Source organism: Hyperolius riggenbachi, chromosome 7 (assembly GCF_040937935.1).
Source record: "Hyperolius riggenbachi isolate aHypRig1 chromosome 7, aHypRig1.pri, whole genome shotgun sequence".
In the NCBI taxonomy this organism is placed as follows: Eukaryota; Metazoa; Chordata; class Amphibia; order Anura; family Hyperoliidae; genus Hyperolius; species Hyperolius riggenbachi.
The window spans coordinates 85,026,371-85,044,836 of NC_090652.1; the positions used below are offsets into that span (position 1 = coordinate 85,026,371).

The 18,466-nt window shown below is 43.2% G+C and overlaps 1 protein-coding gene across 2 annotated transcripts in view; it reads right to left on the bottom strand.

Annotated features, from left to right (window-relative positions):
- XPO6 (exportin 6) overlaps positions 1 to 18,466 on the bottom strand; it is a 102,352-nt gene that overhangs the window by 21,184 nt on the left and 62,702 nt on the right. For both annotated transcript variants that reach the window (XM_068244191.1, XM_068244190.1), the window contains 6 exons: positions 11,011 to 11,120; positions 7,646 to 7,754; positions 7,240 to 7,332; positions 5,267 to 5,336; positions 420 to 579; positions 234 to 326 (listed from right to left, as the gene is read on the bottom strand). In XM_068244191.1, coding sequence (XP_068100292.1) covers positions 234 to 326; positions 420 to 579; positions 5,267 to 5,336; positions 7,240 to 7,332; positions 7,646 to 7,754; positions 11,011 to 11,120 — 635 coding nt within the window. The remainder of the gene's footprint in view (positions 1 to 233; positions 327 to 419; positions 580 to 5,266; positions 5,337 to 7,239; positions 7,333 to 7,645; positions 7,755 to 11,010; positions 11,121 to 18,466) is intronic.

Consider the following 18,466-nt stretch of genomic DNA (forward strand, 5'->3'; position numbering starts at 1 on the left):
GCAGACATGTATACTGAAGAAGCAAATACCTTCTGTTTTACTAAAAAGCCTGTATACCGGTATATTGAAAATGTTTTTTATTTTTAGAGGGATTTTCAGCACCTTTGAGCCCTTTACAGTAGAATATCCTGGTCACCATGAGTGCTCTGTACTACGTTTTTGATTTTGTGGATGGAAGCATCCCAGCAACATAATATATCAAATAGCAACTCAAAGGATTGAGAGGTACTTACACATCCACAAGGTCTGGCTTAAGTACAGATGGCACTGCGGTCTCCATGTTGTACAGTTTAATTTGGGAGCCGTATAAGGTGACTTTTACCAACCTGCAATAAGACATTGGACACATCAGTCTATCTTGATTAACTGATAGTTACAAGACAAAAAGGAGATTGGAAGCTATGAATGTTAGGCAATACCGTTCAACTACAGTGCGGGCATCATTGAAGCGTGCCTCAAACACCTCTCCGATAAAATACTCTGCGAGTCTCCCAACCGCCTGCAACAGAGAGCTGAGGTCCCGCAGGGAGCAGTGTAACCGCCGGCAATCATTCTCTGCAGTCACGTTAAGACGTTGTTCTGTGGGGACAGACATACCACAGCTGTTATGGTGAAATCACTTACCTTCTTGTAATAAAATAACACATGGAATGCAATTCAAAAAAATGCATAAAGCACACTTGAAGCGAGAAGGCTATGGAGGCTGCCATATTTATTTCCTTTTAAAGAGACACTGAAGCGAAAAAAAAATATATGATATAATGAATTGGTTGTGTACTATGAATAATTACTAGAAGATTAGCAGCAAAGAAAATATTCTCATACTTTTATTTTCAGGTATATAGTGTTTTTTCTAACATTGCATCATTCTATATTATGTGCAGATTACACAACACTCAGCATTCAAAATGAGTTTTTCAGAGCAGTCTGTGAAGTAATGACCTCTCCTCTAGCAGAGAAAAAGTAAACAGTTCACTTACAGTTGAGATAATAAAAGTCAGATAACAGCCCTCTCCACAACTAACTTAAGGTCCGTACACACGCCGGACTTTAGGCAACGACGGGTCCGTCGTTGCCTCCCGCTGGGTGGGCGTGCCAGCGACAGTCCGGCGTGTGTACGCTCTGTCGTCAAGACTGATACGGCTGTTTCTGAGCGATCCGCCGGGCGGATCGCTCAGAAACAGCCGTATCAGTCTGACGACAGAGCGTACACACGCCGGACTGTCGCTGGCACGCCCACCCAGCGGGAGGAAACGACGGACCCGTCGTTGCCTAAAGTCCGGCGTGTGTACGGACCTTTAGTCTGAGAGCTTAATGGCTTGTTTGCATAGAGATAACAACTGGAGTTTCTCAACTCTTCCTGTACTGGAAACAATTAGACTGATGTATCTGATCTTAATGTTTTATTTCTTAGCTGTACTACACATACAAATCATAATCTCATAATTTTTTTTTCGCTTCAGTGTCTCTTTAAAGGGAATCTGAAGTGAAAATAGACGTATGAAATAATGAATTGTATGTGTAATACAGCTAAGAAATAGAACATTAGTAGCACAGAAACCAGTCTCATATTGTTTCCAGTACAGGAAGAGTTAAGAAACTTTGACATCCATGCAAAAGAGCTTCTCTGAGCTCTTCGACCAGTTTAGTGGGCTACAGTGCTGTTTTCTGAGGCACTTCTATGTCAAAGAAACAGTGACAGGCAGCTTCAGATAAGATTTATACTGCAGGGAAGTGTAAAGGGTCATTCGCTCTGCTCTGTTTCATAGCTTAAAATACAGAGTGTGGTTTGTAAATTGCAAATATGATAGAATGATGCAATGCTATGAAAAAAAACACTATATACAGGTAGTCCCCGACTTACGAATGACCCGCCGATACGAACGGCATGGATTCAGTGGTTCCATGGGAACAAGCCCCCCAAAAATTTCACATTGGACTTGTTTTTGAGAAAATGGCTTTAAAAAAATGGCTTTTAAACTTGTATAAGCAGGTACAGAGGGCAGAGGTGACACAGAGGGGGACACTGGAGGCACAGAGGAGATACAGAAGAGGTACAGGGGACAGAGATAGTACATTGTTCTGACTTAAGAACAGATTCAATTTAACAACGAACCTACAGTCCTTATCTTGTTCGTTAACCGGGGACTACCTATACCTGAAAATAAAAACAGGAGACTATTTTCTTTGCTACTAATGTTCTTTTAATTCTCCGTACTACACATTCAATTAATTATACCATAATTATTTTTTTTTCCGCTTCAGTGTCACTTTAAACAATGCCAGTTGTCTGGCCACCCTGCTGATCCTCTGCCTCTAATACTTTTAGCCATATACCCTGAACAAGCATGCAACAGATCAGGTGTTTCTGACATTGTCAGATCTGACAAGATTAGCTGCATGCTTGCTTGAGGTGTGATTCAGATACTACTGCAGCCACAGAGATCAGCAGCCCTGCCAGGCAACTGGTATTGTTTAAAAGGAAATAAGTATGGCAGCCTTCATATTCTTCTCACTTCAGTTGTCCTTTAAAGCAAACCTGAAAGAAAAAGACTAGTATAGATACTTGCCTGTGGAGAGGGAAGGTGCAGGATCCTATATAGAGCCTTCCCGATGCTTTCCTCCGTGTCATTGTTCCACCATTGTCCCCCATTAAAAGTACGTGCCTTCGTTAGCCTTCAGAAGCGCTCTCGTCCCCCAGTACCTCCAAAGACTAGCACATCATTACTGCGCATGCTTTGGAACTACTCAGGGACATGAGCACATCCAAAGACTGATGGCCAAAGATGTATTCGACCCAGCTGATGGAAGAACTTCACCAATGGAAGGAAGACACAGAGGACCAGGAAGGTCAGATGGGATCCAGAGCCTTCCCTCTACCTAGGTAAGCAACTTTTTCCCAGGTCGCTTCAGGTTTACCAAAAAAAAAAAAAAAAAAACCTACAGAAATCTGGCCTGATCTATCAAGACTAAGGAAACCATTCTATATCCCAGCTTCATTTAACGGCTGGAGCCAGATTGGTTTCTCTGAACAACTGCTCCACCTTTGCTTTAATCCTGTGTGCACAGGTTTGAATAAATCTGCTCTTATGCTTCCTGAATCCTCCCTCATCCCTTCAGATAACACAGTACAAGGGATCCCTGTATAGAAACCCTTGCTTGGTGCTCTGCTGAGTAGCATGTACTTCCCTTAGGAGAGTAAATACTGAGATACCCCTCATAGGGACATTAACCTTTTCTGGACTGAACGGCTCTGGTCGCTTTAAGACCAGAGCCATCCGTGCCTTTTTAAGTGCAGTGATTGCTGTGGGACAATCGTGGTTTCAGAAGCCATGAAGTTGGCTCCTGCCCAATATACAGAAGCTCTGCTGTAAGCGTGACAGCAGAGCGAGCGGGTACAGCGACGCAGACAGATGCGGTACAAGCAAGAGCGAAGGTTGCGTGGGGGGGGGGGGGGGGGGCGGTGACTGAAATCTACACCCTGGTAGGAATAACGGCTCCTAAACAGGGCGTAGACTTCAATTACCAAGGTCCGGAATCAGTTCAAGTGGACCTGAACTCTTGCACAGGACAGAGGGAAAACAGAGAAATGCACCCTGTATGTATTTAGAGGGTTTAGCCTGTCTAATTCCCACTCATCTGTGGCTAATCACAAGTTGTAATTTGATCTCTCCCGTGTCACCTGACTGCCACGGCAGATAAGATCCTGTGCTTTCAAATGAGCTTAACAACATGTCTATTTCCATAAAAGCAGGAAGCAGAAACAGTGCAGAGTTCAGCATTTGTATCAGCTGTAACAAAGAAATTTTTTTTAAAGGTTATTATGCTGTTGCATATATTTTCCAGCAGAGAGGAAGTTCTGAGTTCAGGTCTGCTTTCAACAGATCCAATCAGAGAGAAGTACTTGGCCAAATAACCACTACAAATCATTTATCCTTCACACACTCAAATACACAAACACACGCTCACATGCATAACAGCTCAAAAATGCAGTCCAATCAAATTACACCATCTGTTCTTGTGCCTGTTTAGGCATGGGGAAATATACTGGAGCATCTTCTAAAACAAGTGTCAAAATCCATTAATAAATGCTGTCTGCTGATGAATGCATGGCCACACCTCTTTAAAATAGTTCAATCTACTAAATGTGTCCACTAACTGTACAATATTCAACAAAGAATCGCTCGAGCCTTCAGATAAATGTGATGATAAAATGCAATACATTGATTATTTCCTCATGAACGAAGGAAAAAAATGGACTAAATTGTGAACAATCACCATTACAACCGTTTGCAGTCATTTTGTGACATCCACGAGGTTTATTTTATGCCCATCAGATTGCATTTATTGGTTGGCTCTGACAACTCTGGCTAGAGGTTTGCCTTGTGCCCTTTGCCCTACTGAGACAACCACATAACTTCATGTAAAAAGTTCAGCGACTGCGCAGCATATGGCTGCATGCGCACAGCTTGGTAAAGACAACGATTAAAGGAAACCAGAGCCCAAATTGAGATGTAAATCGGGGAAGGGGGGGGGGGGCAGGCATGTACGGTGAGCTGTCTTGATGCTCACTGCTCCCCTTGTTCTCCATTCCACCCCTCTGATCCACCTAAATGCCCTCTGGCACCTTCTTCCTGGTCGCCAGGGTATCACTGTGCCAGCACTGGGACGGTTGCGAGCGTCCTACAGAGCGTGATCGTGGCTGGGAGCGCTGTGACATCACACGCATGCGCAGAGTGCTCCTGGTGTAATGACAGTGTGGCCCGGAAGCAGCCTTGCTCACAGAGTATCACACATGCTCAGTGGGAAGTTAAATATTTCCCTGAAATATATCTCCGCTTCTGCACCACATACACACCCCAGATTTTCAGGGTAGAGAGGGGACACCCCAATCTACCTCTGTGCCAAATCGCAGCCCCGCGCCCCGCTGGTTCCCGAGAGATTACAGATACCTATCTCGGAAACCAGCGGGGTTCATGGGCTAGAATTTGGCACAGAGGTAGTTCGGGGGGGGGGGACCCTCTCTACCCTGATAATTTGGGAAGTCGCTTATGGAACAAAAGGAGCCACAGGGAACAGAGGCCATCACTCTGCACAGTTTGGATTGAGTAAAAAAAAAAAAAAAAAAAAAAAACACTGACAAATCTCTGGACAATTTATTTGCAGAGAATGCACCTAGGAATCCAGAGTCTCCGAAATGGTCCCTGCTGGAGGCTCACAGAATATACAGACATCATTGTGCGACGTTAGACATGTTCCAACTTACCTGACCCAGTAGTCACTATACACTGCTGTAGCCCCAGATACACATCCAGGTTGTCTTGCAGTGCAGCAAACTAATGGAAGAAATAACAACTTTAAAGAACAAATCCTCATCAACTGATTGAAAAAGAAAAATTATTTTCAAAATCCAATTTTAATATAGATGACTCAGTGAAGATTATATAGGAGGGTTATAAATCATACGGTTAGAAATGAACGTCAGTTGACAAGTGAATTTGACAACTAGAGTATTAAAGCGGACCAAAACCAACTTTTTTTTTTTAATTCAAAATATTTAGTTGCACCACTCTGACACATACAAAGATAAATAAACACTCCTTCAAGCCTATGAGCATTTCAGTGCATGCTTTTCACCCTTCTCTTTTCATAACTAGGGCTATACAGGTGGCAGCCATTACTTCAGAGCTTAGTAGGAGGTTTTAGATCATGGGTGTGTTTGTCATCAGCTACAGGGACATAGTCTATGTGAAATCTCACACAAGCTGAGATCACCTTCCCTGTGACATCATCAGTAACAGCCTGTGATTTGTTTTTTTATCTCCTCCACAAGTCTGCCGGATTCTGTGCCGGCAATATGAAAGGAAAGGAGGAGTTCCTCCAATAGATGTAAAATATTTTATATTTGTCATCATTCGGCTGAAAAAAGGCTGCTATTATTACAAGTTAGAAAATAGATTTTATTTCTGAAATCTTGTATTTTTAATTTGGGTCCACTTCAATGCTACACAAGAAACCATGCAGCCCACAATCGTCTCATTTTAACATTTTCCAGTCGACTAAATAATGTATGATCAGAATCCACATAAAGCAAAACTATACTCTAAGGGCTTGTTCACTCTAGGGGCATTTTTGCCCTTTTTTCAAGCGCAGGCGATTTTCAAAACGCTTGTGCAATAACTCCCTGCAAGAGAGTTCACATCCGAGTGGTTTATTTCCGATCCGCTCAGCAAAGCGGTGCCTGTGCCTTTTTTGAGGCGATACCACCTCAATGGAAGGTATAGGAAAAATGCAAAACGCTCACAGCGTGCAGCGATTACGTTCGCGGTTTATTCTTTTCCGGGTAAAAGAGTTCACTTCCTTACTTGCACCAGGGAGTGAAATTAAAAAACGCTCTGGAAAAGTGCCTTTAACAAAAATGCACCGCTCCATCCAAGCACCGCAAAAAAAAAACAAAAAAAACACGCCCAGTGCGAACGGAACGCAATGTGAACGGGGCTAAAAGCCACACAAACTTCAGTTTTTGCAAACACAAAATGTGGTTCCAGTCAAAAGGAGTGTCAGGATTCTACAAAGCTGCTAAATGGCCTGCTTTGCCTGGAAGACACTTACCACAAAATTTGCCTGGCATCACCTGATCAATGATACACCTCTTTATTTCAGTCATGTGATATGCACGAGCAAGGACAGGAAACGGGGGAGGACGGCCCATGATGCCAGGTGAAACTAGTTCATCAGGCGGCATGGGCACTGGAGCTACCTGTGAGGACTAAGGGCCCGTTTCCACTATCGCGAATCTGCATGCGTTTCCTGCATGCAGATTCGTACAGCCAATACAAGTGGATGGGCCTGTTTCCACTTGTCAGTTTTCCTGAGCGTTTTTCTGTGCAGGATTTTTCTGCACGGCAGAGCCCTCAGAATTCACCTGCGTGTGGAATGCATGCGAATCGCCGCTAATGTATTTAATAGGGGAATCGCCTGCGGCTTTGGTATGCGAATTTTCATGTGAATTCGCATGGAAATCAATGGAAATGCACACCGGCACTGCCATGGTTAAATTCGCATACAGCGTCATTCATGCAAATTCGCACGAAAATTCGCATACACCCGCATGCGAAATTCGCATCCGCATGTGAATTTTTACCGCGGCGATTCACACCGCACAAGTGGAAACGGGCCCTCACACAAAACCTCTTTGCAACCAATTTTCAAGAAGAAACTACCAAAAATTTGCCTTACCAGTGTGGAGAAAGCATGCGTCGGGAGCAGCTCCATTATTTTGGCAACGACTTCCAGGCTGTGCCGTAGATACCTCTGCCATTCTGTCTGTCGCTGTAGGTAAACATTGAGGACAAGTAATCATCAACAATTTTTCATAAAGAACTCTTAGTTACTCATACAGACTACCCAAACTTTCCCACTTGCATAGAGAAAAAGGTACAAGCTCCAAGGGAAGCTTTGCTGTTACAATACAAGAATAGTGTTTAACCACACCCATATGTAGATTCACGCCCCCTTGCTAATGAATAACTTTTACACAGGGATTCCTACAAATTTAAAAAAGGTTCCTCAAGAGTAAAAAGGTTGTGAAAGGCTGGCATAAAGCAAGCAAACTCCACAATCTTACAGAGGATTATGTTCTTACATCATCATCCAAAGTCTCATCGTCTAGCTCCTCCAGCTGTGATTGGTTATATCGAAACTGGATTCTCTTCAGAACTTCGGTCAGTAGCAGCACCAGGGCGTCTTCGTACCTGAAATTGTAAAAATGGTTACTGTTATAATTTAAGTAGGCCTCAGTTACTTGGCCTGAGTTGTATGTAAAAGGCTTGTCCGCCGTGTATGTCTTTAATATAGAATTTCTTGTGATGCAGGCCTAAGCATCTCAGTGTCTGCTTGTTATTCATTTTGTTCCAAGCAGATACTGAGAACATGTTCCTAAAGGAAGGCCACGGGTCTCACTGACCTCAAGATGTACACCACAAAAAATATAAACATAAGCCATGTTTTCTAAATAACCACATTCCAGTATGTATGCGAAAGGCATCATTGAATATTAATCGAGTAGGTGTGTATGATGACACCACAAGTGGGTCCACCAATAGTCTGATCTAGGGGATGGCGAAGATGATGTCATATTTAACGCTTTCCTAGTCGGTATTAAAGCCTGAGTGAGCTATGGGAGCCCACTCTGCTTCTTACTTTCACACTAGCTCACTAGCTGACTGGGACCTCTAAGTATGTTCATTCCTTTCTGTAATCTGATATAAATGTATGCTGTACATAGGTAGTCTAGTGTAACGTAGGTTAGAAAAGAAGGTACCTGATTGACTTCAGCAGGAAGTCTGATCAAGAAGCTTGTAACGCAACATGAAGATTGGCGTGGCTAGGATATGATGAACTGTATCTATCTGCATTTCTGTTTCCTGAATAAACTCCGTAACCATTGAAGAAGCCTGAGAAAAGTCTATCTCCTGCTTGCTGTGTTGAGAGTCAAGTTATCTCACAGTCTGGGATACGCAACTATAAGAAGTTGATGGTGTCGAAGCAAGGTGATTTAGAACAGTTTCTAACAGTTACAAATTAAAAAAAATAAAAAATCAATAAATGAATTCATTGAGTAAACTGCCTTTTTGTCCATGTAATACTGAAAGGTGCCAAAGGGACAGAAGTGTACTTTTTCCTCTGCCCCACAACACTGCAAGTAAATAAAAATGGACATGGCTAAAAAGGTATGTGACCCTTAAAGCAACATGTCTGTATGTTTAGTTTATGAAAACTCCTTTCAGATACACTTTAATCAAATCTAGCAAAAGCATTTTTCAGAGTGATCAGCAAATAGTTTTTGAGCCAACTGTTACATTTTAACCGGTCGGGGCCACGTATGGTTAAATCTACACCGCACACGTGGCTTCCTAAGCCTGATGCAGCGTAGTTTTAATGCGGACATATCACGACCATGGGACGCAATAGCATTTCAAATCACAAACGCTTAAAAAGCACTGGTAGCGTGACCAAATTGGTTCGTCGCTTTCACGGTGGTTATCATAGGAAATAGTGGAGAGTAGTGATGGCCATGTCTAGGAGAACTTGCATAGAAGCATGTGATTTGTTTGATCAGCTGATAGATTTGCGGTGATTTGCGGTGATCGCATCCTGCTGATCCTGACTAGTAAATCAGACTTGCATAATACAGTGGGATGCGAAAGTTTGGGCAACCTTGTTAATAGTCATGATTTTCCTATATAAATCGTTGGTGGTTACCATAAAAAATGTCAGTTAAATATATCACACAGGAAACACACACAGTGATATTTGAGAAGTGAAATGAAGTTTATTGGATTTACAGAAAGTATGCAATAATTGTTTAAACAAAATTAGGCAGGTGCATACATTTGGGCACCACAAAAAAAGAAATGAAATCAATATTTAGTAGGTCCTTCTTTTGCAGAATTTACAGCCTCTAATTGCTTCCTGTAGGTTCCAATGAGATTCTGGTTGAAGGTATTTTAGACCATTCCTCTTTACAAAACATTACTAGTTCATTCAGGTTTGATGGCTTCTGAGCATGGACAGCTCTTTTAATTCACACCACACATTTTAAATTATATTCAGGTCTGGGGACGGAGATGGCCATTCCAGAACATTGTACTTGTTCCTCTGCAGGAATGCCTTAGTGAATTTTCAGCAGTGTTTAGGGCCGTTGTTTTGTTTAAAGATCCAGCCCCAGCACAGGTTCAGCTTTGTCATGGATTCCTGGACATTGGTCTCCAGAATCTGCTGATACTGAGGGGAATCCATGCGTCCCTCAACTTTGAAAAGATTCCCAGTCCCTGCACTGGCCACACAGCCCCAGAGAATGATGGAACCATCGCCTTATTTTACTGAAGGTAGCAGGTGTTTTTCTTGGAATGCTGTGTTCTTTTTCCTCCATGCATAACACCCCTTGTTATGCCAAAATAACTCAATTTTAGTTTCATCAGTCCACACCACTTTATTCCAAAATGTAGCTGGCTTGTTCAAATGTGCTTTAGCACACCTCAAATGGCTCTGTTTGTGCTGTGGGCGGAGAAAAGGCTTCCTCGGCATATAGCATCTCCTTGTGTAAAGTGCGCCGAAGGGTTGAACGATGCACAGTGACTCCATCTGCAGCAAGATAGTGTTATAGGACTTTTATGCTGGTCTGTGGGTTGACTGACTGTTCTCACCATTTGTCGCTTCTGTCTATCCGAGATTTTTCTTGGTCTGCCACTACGAGCCTCAACTTGAACTGAGCTTGTGGTCTTCCATTTCCTCGATATGTTCCTAACTGTGGAAACAGACAGCTGAAATCTCTGAGACAGATTTCTGTATCCTTCCCCTAAACCATGATGGTGAACAATCTTTGTCTTCAGGTCATTTGAGAGTTGTTTTGAGACCCCCATGTTGCTACTCTGCAGAGAGAAAAAAAAAAAAAAAAAAAAAAAAAAAAGAAGAGGAGAGAAACTTACAATTGACCCCCTTAAATACTTTCTCATAATTGGATTCCCCTGTGTATGTAGGTCAGAGGTCACAGCTTACCAAGCTCATTTGAGTTCCAATAATTAGTTATAAAGGTTTTGGAATCAATAAAATGACAACAGTGTCCACATTTATGCACCGGTCTAATTTTATTTAAACAATTATTGCACACTTTCTGTAAATCCAATAAATTTCGTTTCACTTCTCACATATCACTGTGTGTGTCTCCTATATGATATATTTTACTGACTTTTTATCTTAACCAACAATTTATACATGAAAATCATGACAATTAACAAGGTTGCCCAAACTTTCGCATCCCACTGTATGTATTGCCAAACTGATCACATGGTTCTCCATGAGTTCTCCTAGACCCGACCATCGTTAGTGGAGACCAGTGGTGTTAGTTTTGTCATTACCAGCACTTCCAAAGTGATTACAAATAAATTAGGAGCTCTGTGTACTGCTAAGCTCCCTCACATAGGATGTAGATTGCAGAGATACACTCACCTACTTATGATGGTTTCTCTGTCTTCTAACCTGTTCCTTATCTTGTTGGTCAGATAGTCCAGAAAGAGAGCCCAGATATCGAGACAGGAGAGGTAACCTTCATGTGTTGGCTGCAGACACAAACAGAAAACTGAAGTTTACCCAAGTATTTATTACTTGTAGAATGACCACCAACAGCTAAATAAAGTGTATAATTTTCCATTTTAAAATGCTTTCCATTTACTTAAAGGGACTCCGAGCAGTGCAGAAACTATGGAAAGATGCATATCATTTTAAAGCTCTCTTTCTCTTTCTGATGATATATAAACCGCAGCCCTACGCCTTTTAGTTTTCGCTATTTTCGCGATTGAAATTGCCGCGGCCGCAATTTCAATCGCAAAAATAAAGAAAACTAAAAGGTGTAGGGCAACGATTTAGGAGTCGCCAGAAAGAGGAGAAAGAGAGCTTTAAAATGATATCCATCTTTCCATAGTTACATTGTATTACACAGGACGACTTTTTCTGCTGAATGGAGGTGCTGACACTGGGGAAAGTGTCGTCCTGTGTAATACAAGTAACTATGGAAAGATGGATATCATTTTAAAGCTCTCTTTCTCCTCTTTCTGGCGACACCTAAATCGTCGCTCTACGCCTTTTAGTTTTCTTTATTTTCGCGATTGAAATCACGGCCGCGGCAATTTCAATCGCGAAAATAGCGAAAACTAAAAGGCGTAGGGCGGCGGTTTATATATCATTGGAAAGAGGAGAAAGAGAGCTTTAAAATGATATGCATCTTTCCATAGTTTCTGCACTGCTCGGAGTCCCTTTAACAGTGGCACAGTAGAGCAAATAAACATACAAATTATAGGATCGTTCCTACAAAGTTCAGCAAAGGGGAGGATGGAAAACTAACCAACACCTTCAAAAACCTCAGAGAGATACAAAAAACAAAAAAACTTTATTAAGGGGGGACAATTTACTTCAAAATAGGTCAAATAAATTCACAGGGCAATTAGGTACAACCCCTACATCTACAATCCCCTTTTATTACACAAGGAGAAGCAGCATGCAGGAGCAACACACCATCGTGATTTAAATAACGTCATCTTTATGGCATAATAGCAGATAAAACCAACTTTCGCCTACGGTCTTGAGAAAGCCCAAATTGCAGGGCGAAATGATCGTTGCACCTCTCTTTATCTACATGTGCTGATAAGTAAATGGTTTTAACTACAGTAAAGGTGGCCATACACTGGCCCGATTCCCAGCCGTTTCGACAGCAGATTCGATCCTGGGATCGAATCTTCTGCCAATCGTTCGCGGTAAACGCCGCCGACGATCCGATTTCCTCCCGAAATCGGATCGGTCCGTCGATCGCGCCGTGCGGGAAATTACCCTCGATCGCCCGCGGGTAAAGTGCGCGTCGCTAGCGGCGGCCGATCCGATGAAAAATACATTACCTGATGCGGGCTCCTGGGCGTCTTCTCTGCATCTTCTCAGCGCTGCACCCGCTCCATCCCGGCGCTTCCTGGGTCACTGCAGTGACCCAGGAAGTTCAAATAGAGGGCGCTCTATTTGAACTTCCTGGTCACGGAGTGACACAGGAAGCGCCGGGATGGAGCGGGTGCAGCGCTGAGAAGATGCCGAGAAGACGCCCGGGAGCCCGCATCAGGTAATGTATACGGGGGGGACAGGCGGCAGGAGCAGCTGAACAGATTGTGATCGGTTTCAGGCTGAAATCGATTCACAATCTGTTTGCAGTAAAGGCAGCCATACGATCCCTATCTGATCAGATTCGATCAGATAGGGATCTGTCAGCTGGTCGATCTGATGGCAAATCGACCAGTGTATGGCTACCTTTATGCCTCAAAGGGAACCTAACATGAGAGGTAAATGAAGGCTGCCATTTCTATTTCCTTTTAAGCCATACTAATTGCCTGGCTATCCTGCTGATCCTCTGCCTCTAATACTTTTAGCCATAGCCTCTGAACAAGCATGCAGCTGATCAGGTGTTTCTGACATTATTGACAAATCTGACAAGAGTAGCTGCATGCTTGTTTCTGGTGTGAATCAGACACTACTGAAGACAAACCCAGATCATGAGGCCTGCCAGGCAACCGGTATTGTTTAAATGGAAACAAATATGTCAGTCTCCGTATACTTCTCGCTTCAGGTTCCCTTTAAAGATAAGTTATTAAAAAGTTAAGAAGTTTAATATGCAAAGATTGCTTGTTGTTCCTGGATGTGTCTTCTTCTTGTGTAATACAAATGATCTGTTTCTAATCTGGATTTTGCATTACAACTGTGTATGTAGTTGGCTTATCAGCGATAGTGAAGTGCACACCAATTCTATGCCCAAGTTGCACAATCCCCTTTTATTACTGGAAATGCAACCAAGGCTTTGCTAAGCTGGAACGCCAGATTAACCTGCACTGAGATAGATATGGAGGCTGCCATATTTATTTCCTTTTAAACAATACAGAATGCCTAGCTGTCCTGCTGTTCCTCTGCCTCTAATACTTTTAGCAATAGACCCTGAACAAGCATGCAGATCAGATCTTTCTGACCGAGGTCTGACTACATGCTTGTTTCAGGTGCGCGATTCAGACACTACTGATACATAAAAGATCAGCAGGATGACCAGGCAACTGGTATGATTTAAAAGGAACTAAATATGGCAGCCCCCATATCCCTCTCACTTCAGTTGTACTTTAAAGGGAACCTTAACTGAGAGGGATATGGATGTTTCCTTTTAAACAATACCAGTTGCTTGGCAGTCTTGCTGATCTCTTTGGCTGCAGTAGTGGCTGAATCACACCTGATACAAGCATACGGCTAATCCAGTCTGACTTCAGTCAGAGCACCTGATCTGCATGCCTGTTGAGGGGCTGTGGCTAAAAGTATTAGAGACACAGGATCAGCAGGGGAGTCCAGCAACTGGTATTTTAAGGGCTCGTTTCCACTTGTGCGGCGTGCGTCTCGGAGACGCACGCCGCACTGAGCGGGTGGGCGGGATCGCCGGCGAATCCCATGAGCCGTGCCATGCACGGCTATGGGATTCACAGCCTCAGCAGCGAAAACTGCGGGGTATTCCGGGCGAATCGCTCCCGCGAGCGATTCCGCACCGGCGCAGTCATCCCCTATGGCAGAGTTTCCCCGTGCGAATGATGTGCGGGGAAACTCTGCAGATTCGCGGGCGAAAACGCCCTAGTGGAAACGGGCCCTAAAAGGAAATATCCAGATCATTCTCGGTTTAGATTCCCTTTAAGCTCCCAATGTAGACACAATGGGTTACATAGTTATTTTTTCTTTACATAGTTATTTTGGTTGAAAAAAGACATACGTCCATCGAGTTCAACCAGTACAAAATTTAAATTTAAAGAGAACTGCAGAGAAAACCTGGACAAAACCTGCACTGGATTTTTGTGTCTGCAAATTAGACGGAAATAGTTTGCAGCCATCACTCAGGTTACATCAACATTATTTCAGCCCAGGGTTGCTGGATGACCAATGGTGCCCATACACAGTACAATAAAACCGTTAGATTTTCCCATTTATTCGACCAAAATGATCGAATCGAAGGAGTTAAAAATAATTTTTTTGATCAAGAAAAAAAGATTTTCCTGTTTTTTTTTTTCCAATAAACATACGATCGGACATGTTAGACAAATCTTTATAATAGATTTAATGGAATAATCAAATGAAAACATTTTTTTTTAAAAAAAAATTGTACCATGCATGGGCACCATTTGGCTCTCCAACCATACTAAATCAGCTCTGGATTTAGTAAGGGTAATTGGCTTCTGCCCAAACTAGTCCTAGTGTATGACAACTTTGCAGTAAGGACTGTACACTCATCTGGGGATGAATGCTCATATGAATGCCACTGTGCGCTTTGCAATATGCAGAAGTCTGCACTGTTAGATTGAGAATGAGAATGCAATGCCACAGTTCAGCTGCAGGTGGCACTGCAGGAAAACTAGAACTCACCTCTCAATCTGTTTTGTTTTGCATTTAAAATGGAAAATATGCACCCCTTGGGGCACTGAAAGCAGAGTTGGACATGCTAAGGAGAAGAGGATGAAAAAGAGGAATAAGATTTATTTATTTTTTTTTAAACGCTCAACTAGCTGTAACCCTGTACACCCTTCCACAATGTTCATGTAAAAAAAAAAACAAAAAAAAACGAACAACCAACATTTGAAGGTTTTTAATGAAATATTTATTCCCTGGTTACATAATCACTTGGTTCCCTGTCTTTACAAGCTGGTCTCCTTGGTAGCACAGCCCAGTGTCACCAATGAGTCTAACGTCAGGCGCCCCACTGAGCTACACTTCTGTTTAATAGTCAGGACTTTCGGCCTCAGGGGGCAGATTTTGGGCGCACATCATTATAATGCAGATAGGTCACCAGCAAACTACAATTATTTTGAAAACCCAGAGGCTGCATAATCAGAGCATATCCTAACCCACCAATCACTGACAGGCACACAGCCCAAATACACTGCCCCATGTAACTGGACAACCAGAGGCTGCAGAGTCACAGAGCATATCCTAGGCCACCAATCACTGACAGGCACACAGCCAAATACACTTCCCCATGTAACTGGAAAACCAGAGGCTGCAGAGTCAGAGCAGATCCTAGCCCAGCAATCACTGACAGGCACACAGCCCAAATACACTGCCCCATGTAACTGGAGACCCAGAGGCTGCAGAGTCAGAGCATATCCTAGCCCAGCAATCACTGACAGGCACACAGCCCAAATACACTGCCCCATGTAACTGGAAAACCAGAGGCTGCAGAGTCAGAGCATATCCTAGCCCAGCAATCACTGACAGGCACACAGCCCAAATACACTTTCCCATGTAACTGGAAACCCAGAGGCTGCAGAGTCAGAGCATATCCTAGCCCAGCAATCACTGACAGGCACACAGCCCAAATACACTGCCCCATGTAACTGGAAAACCAGAGGCTGCAGAGTCAGAGGGCATATCTTAGCCCACCAATCACTGACAGGCGCACAGCTCTGAGGCCCAGTGCACGATGGGCGGATCCGCCAGCCGCATCCGCTTGCAAGTCCGCCTGGCTAATGTATCTCTATGGGCTGGTGCACACCGGCGTTTTGAGGTTTTTAGCAAGCAGCAAACGTGACTCTTGCTGCACGTTTGCGGTTTGCTTAAAACCTCAAACCGCCGGTGTTCGCCAGCCCATAGAGATACATTAGCCAAGCGGATGCTGATGCGGCCGGCGGATCACATACAAAATCCGCTCGGTGTACACCCGGCAAATATCGGCTCTCTGCTCCCAAAACCGCTAGCGTTTTGACGATCTGCTAGCGGTTTTGGTGTGCACTGGGCCTGATAGACCATCCCACATAACTGGAAAATCAAAGGCTGCAGAGTCAGTGGGCATATCGTAGGCCACCAACAGGCACACAACTCTGAAACACTGCTCCATTTTTTTTCACAAGTCCGCCATTTTACACGATCACAGCGATTTTTACCAAGATTTGAATGCAGGTAAATAGGAGCGATTTTTTTTTTAAAGCACCCAGAAAGCGCTCAGCAATCGCAGATGCTCAAAAAAGCGCTTATAGTGTGTCTGAGCCTTTAATCAGCAATCCTGAGATACTAATTACCCCACCTGTGCAGGTTTGTGGTTTTCTGCAAAACAAGTACTGTTGGTGGTACTTGAGGACAGGGTTGGGAAGCCAGGCCCTAGACCACCAATCATCATCAGGAACACAACTCAGACCATCCCACGTAACAGGAAAACCAGAGGCTGAAGAGTCAGAGGGCATATCCTAGACCACCAATCACTGACAGGTGCCTAGCTCAGAAAGACCGTCCTATGTAACTGGAAAACCAAAAGGCTGAAGAGAGGGGGCATATCATAAACCAGGGCTTCCCAACCCCGTCCTCACGTACCACCAACAGTGCATGTTTTGTAGAACCCGCTCTACTGAGACACTAATTACCCCACCTGTGAAGGATTGTGGTTTTCTGCAAAACAAGTACAGTGGTACGGTTTTCAAAATTTGCCAAAACAAGTAAACTTTTCTCACGTTGGCATTATGGGGTGTTGTGTGTAGAATTCTGGAGGGAAAAAAATGAAATAAATCCATTTTAAGATCTTTGCCCCTCCCCTAACAGCTTTCATCAACTTACTTATCTTTAATCAGGATAACTTAATCACAGGCACAATACCAAAATCTTATTGTGATAACTTGATCTGGACCAATATTAGCCCAACACGACTCAATGTAGACAAGCTTACTTAAGCTCCTGGCAAAAATATTGGCAGCCCAGCTAAATGCAGAAGTAGGGCTGTTAACCTATAAAAGGCCAGGTAGACTTCATCCCAAGGAGGCTGGGGAAAATGTCCACACAGCTATTAATTTGATAGGCTGGGCAAAGAGAGTGGGCTTCCCTACTATGCTACGAACGGTCAACATACATAACCACAATCTAATGGCATGGAGTGAAGGTCCTGTATAGCGACACTAAAGCATTTGTCCAATATTCATGTTTCTGTTTCTCACTTCTGACAGTGCACTGGGAAGGCTGCCCTCTATACCGGCTATTGGGCCTATGGTAGATAGTTAGAAACAATCCAGTCACGAATGGGTTAGACATAACAGATGTCTCTTCGCCGATGACATCCTGCAAATCCTCTCCAGCCCCCATGCTCGCTCCCTAATGTCTTTAGAGTGGTTTGTCAGTTTCAGCTAATTTCTGGCCTTGCGATTAATAATTCTAAATATACGGCACTCAATATTGACCTCTCAACAGAACAGGTTACTGCACTCCAACAAACCATTCTCAAAGGCAAGACTGTGTAGCACCCCCTATAATTACAGACAGACAATTATCCTAAATCATTTAAAGACATCAAACTCAATGAAAAATGATAGAAACAATATTTTATGGATGAGTCGGATTGCTGTGGTCAAATTGATGATCCTGCCTAAAAAGAGTAACTGTCAGGCATAAAATCAAAAATCTATTCTTTATTTTTATCTGGTAAACAAGTAATAAGGATGCTAACCAGGCAATCCAAAAGTCACTCTTATTTTTCTTCTCCATAAAAGATCATCTGCTGCAAAAAGGAAGTTGCAGGGCATGCTGGGTTTTCTTTTCTTCTTTACTTTCCCCTCAGACTTCACAAATGCAGCCTCATTGGCTGAAGCCTCTTCCCCTCCCGGTTTCCCACCCACGCCTCTGTTCCTCTGTGATTGACTAATATTTCTCATGCTGAGACCATGCGCTTTCTACGTCAGAGCTTGTTGGGAGTTTCTAAAGACCAGGAGGAGGGCGCATAATGCACAGACAGAGTGGAAATTATGTCAGGATTGGCTTTAAGATAGAAAATCCTAATTAGGATTTTCTCTTTTTTTACTTCAGAAAAATCATAAAAATCAAAATGTGGACAGTGCAATACATAGGTTATGTAAGTAGAGCATCCATTTATCGTGTG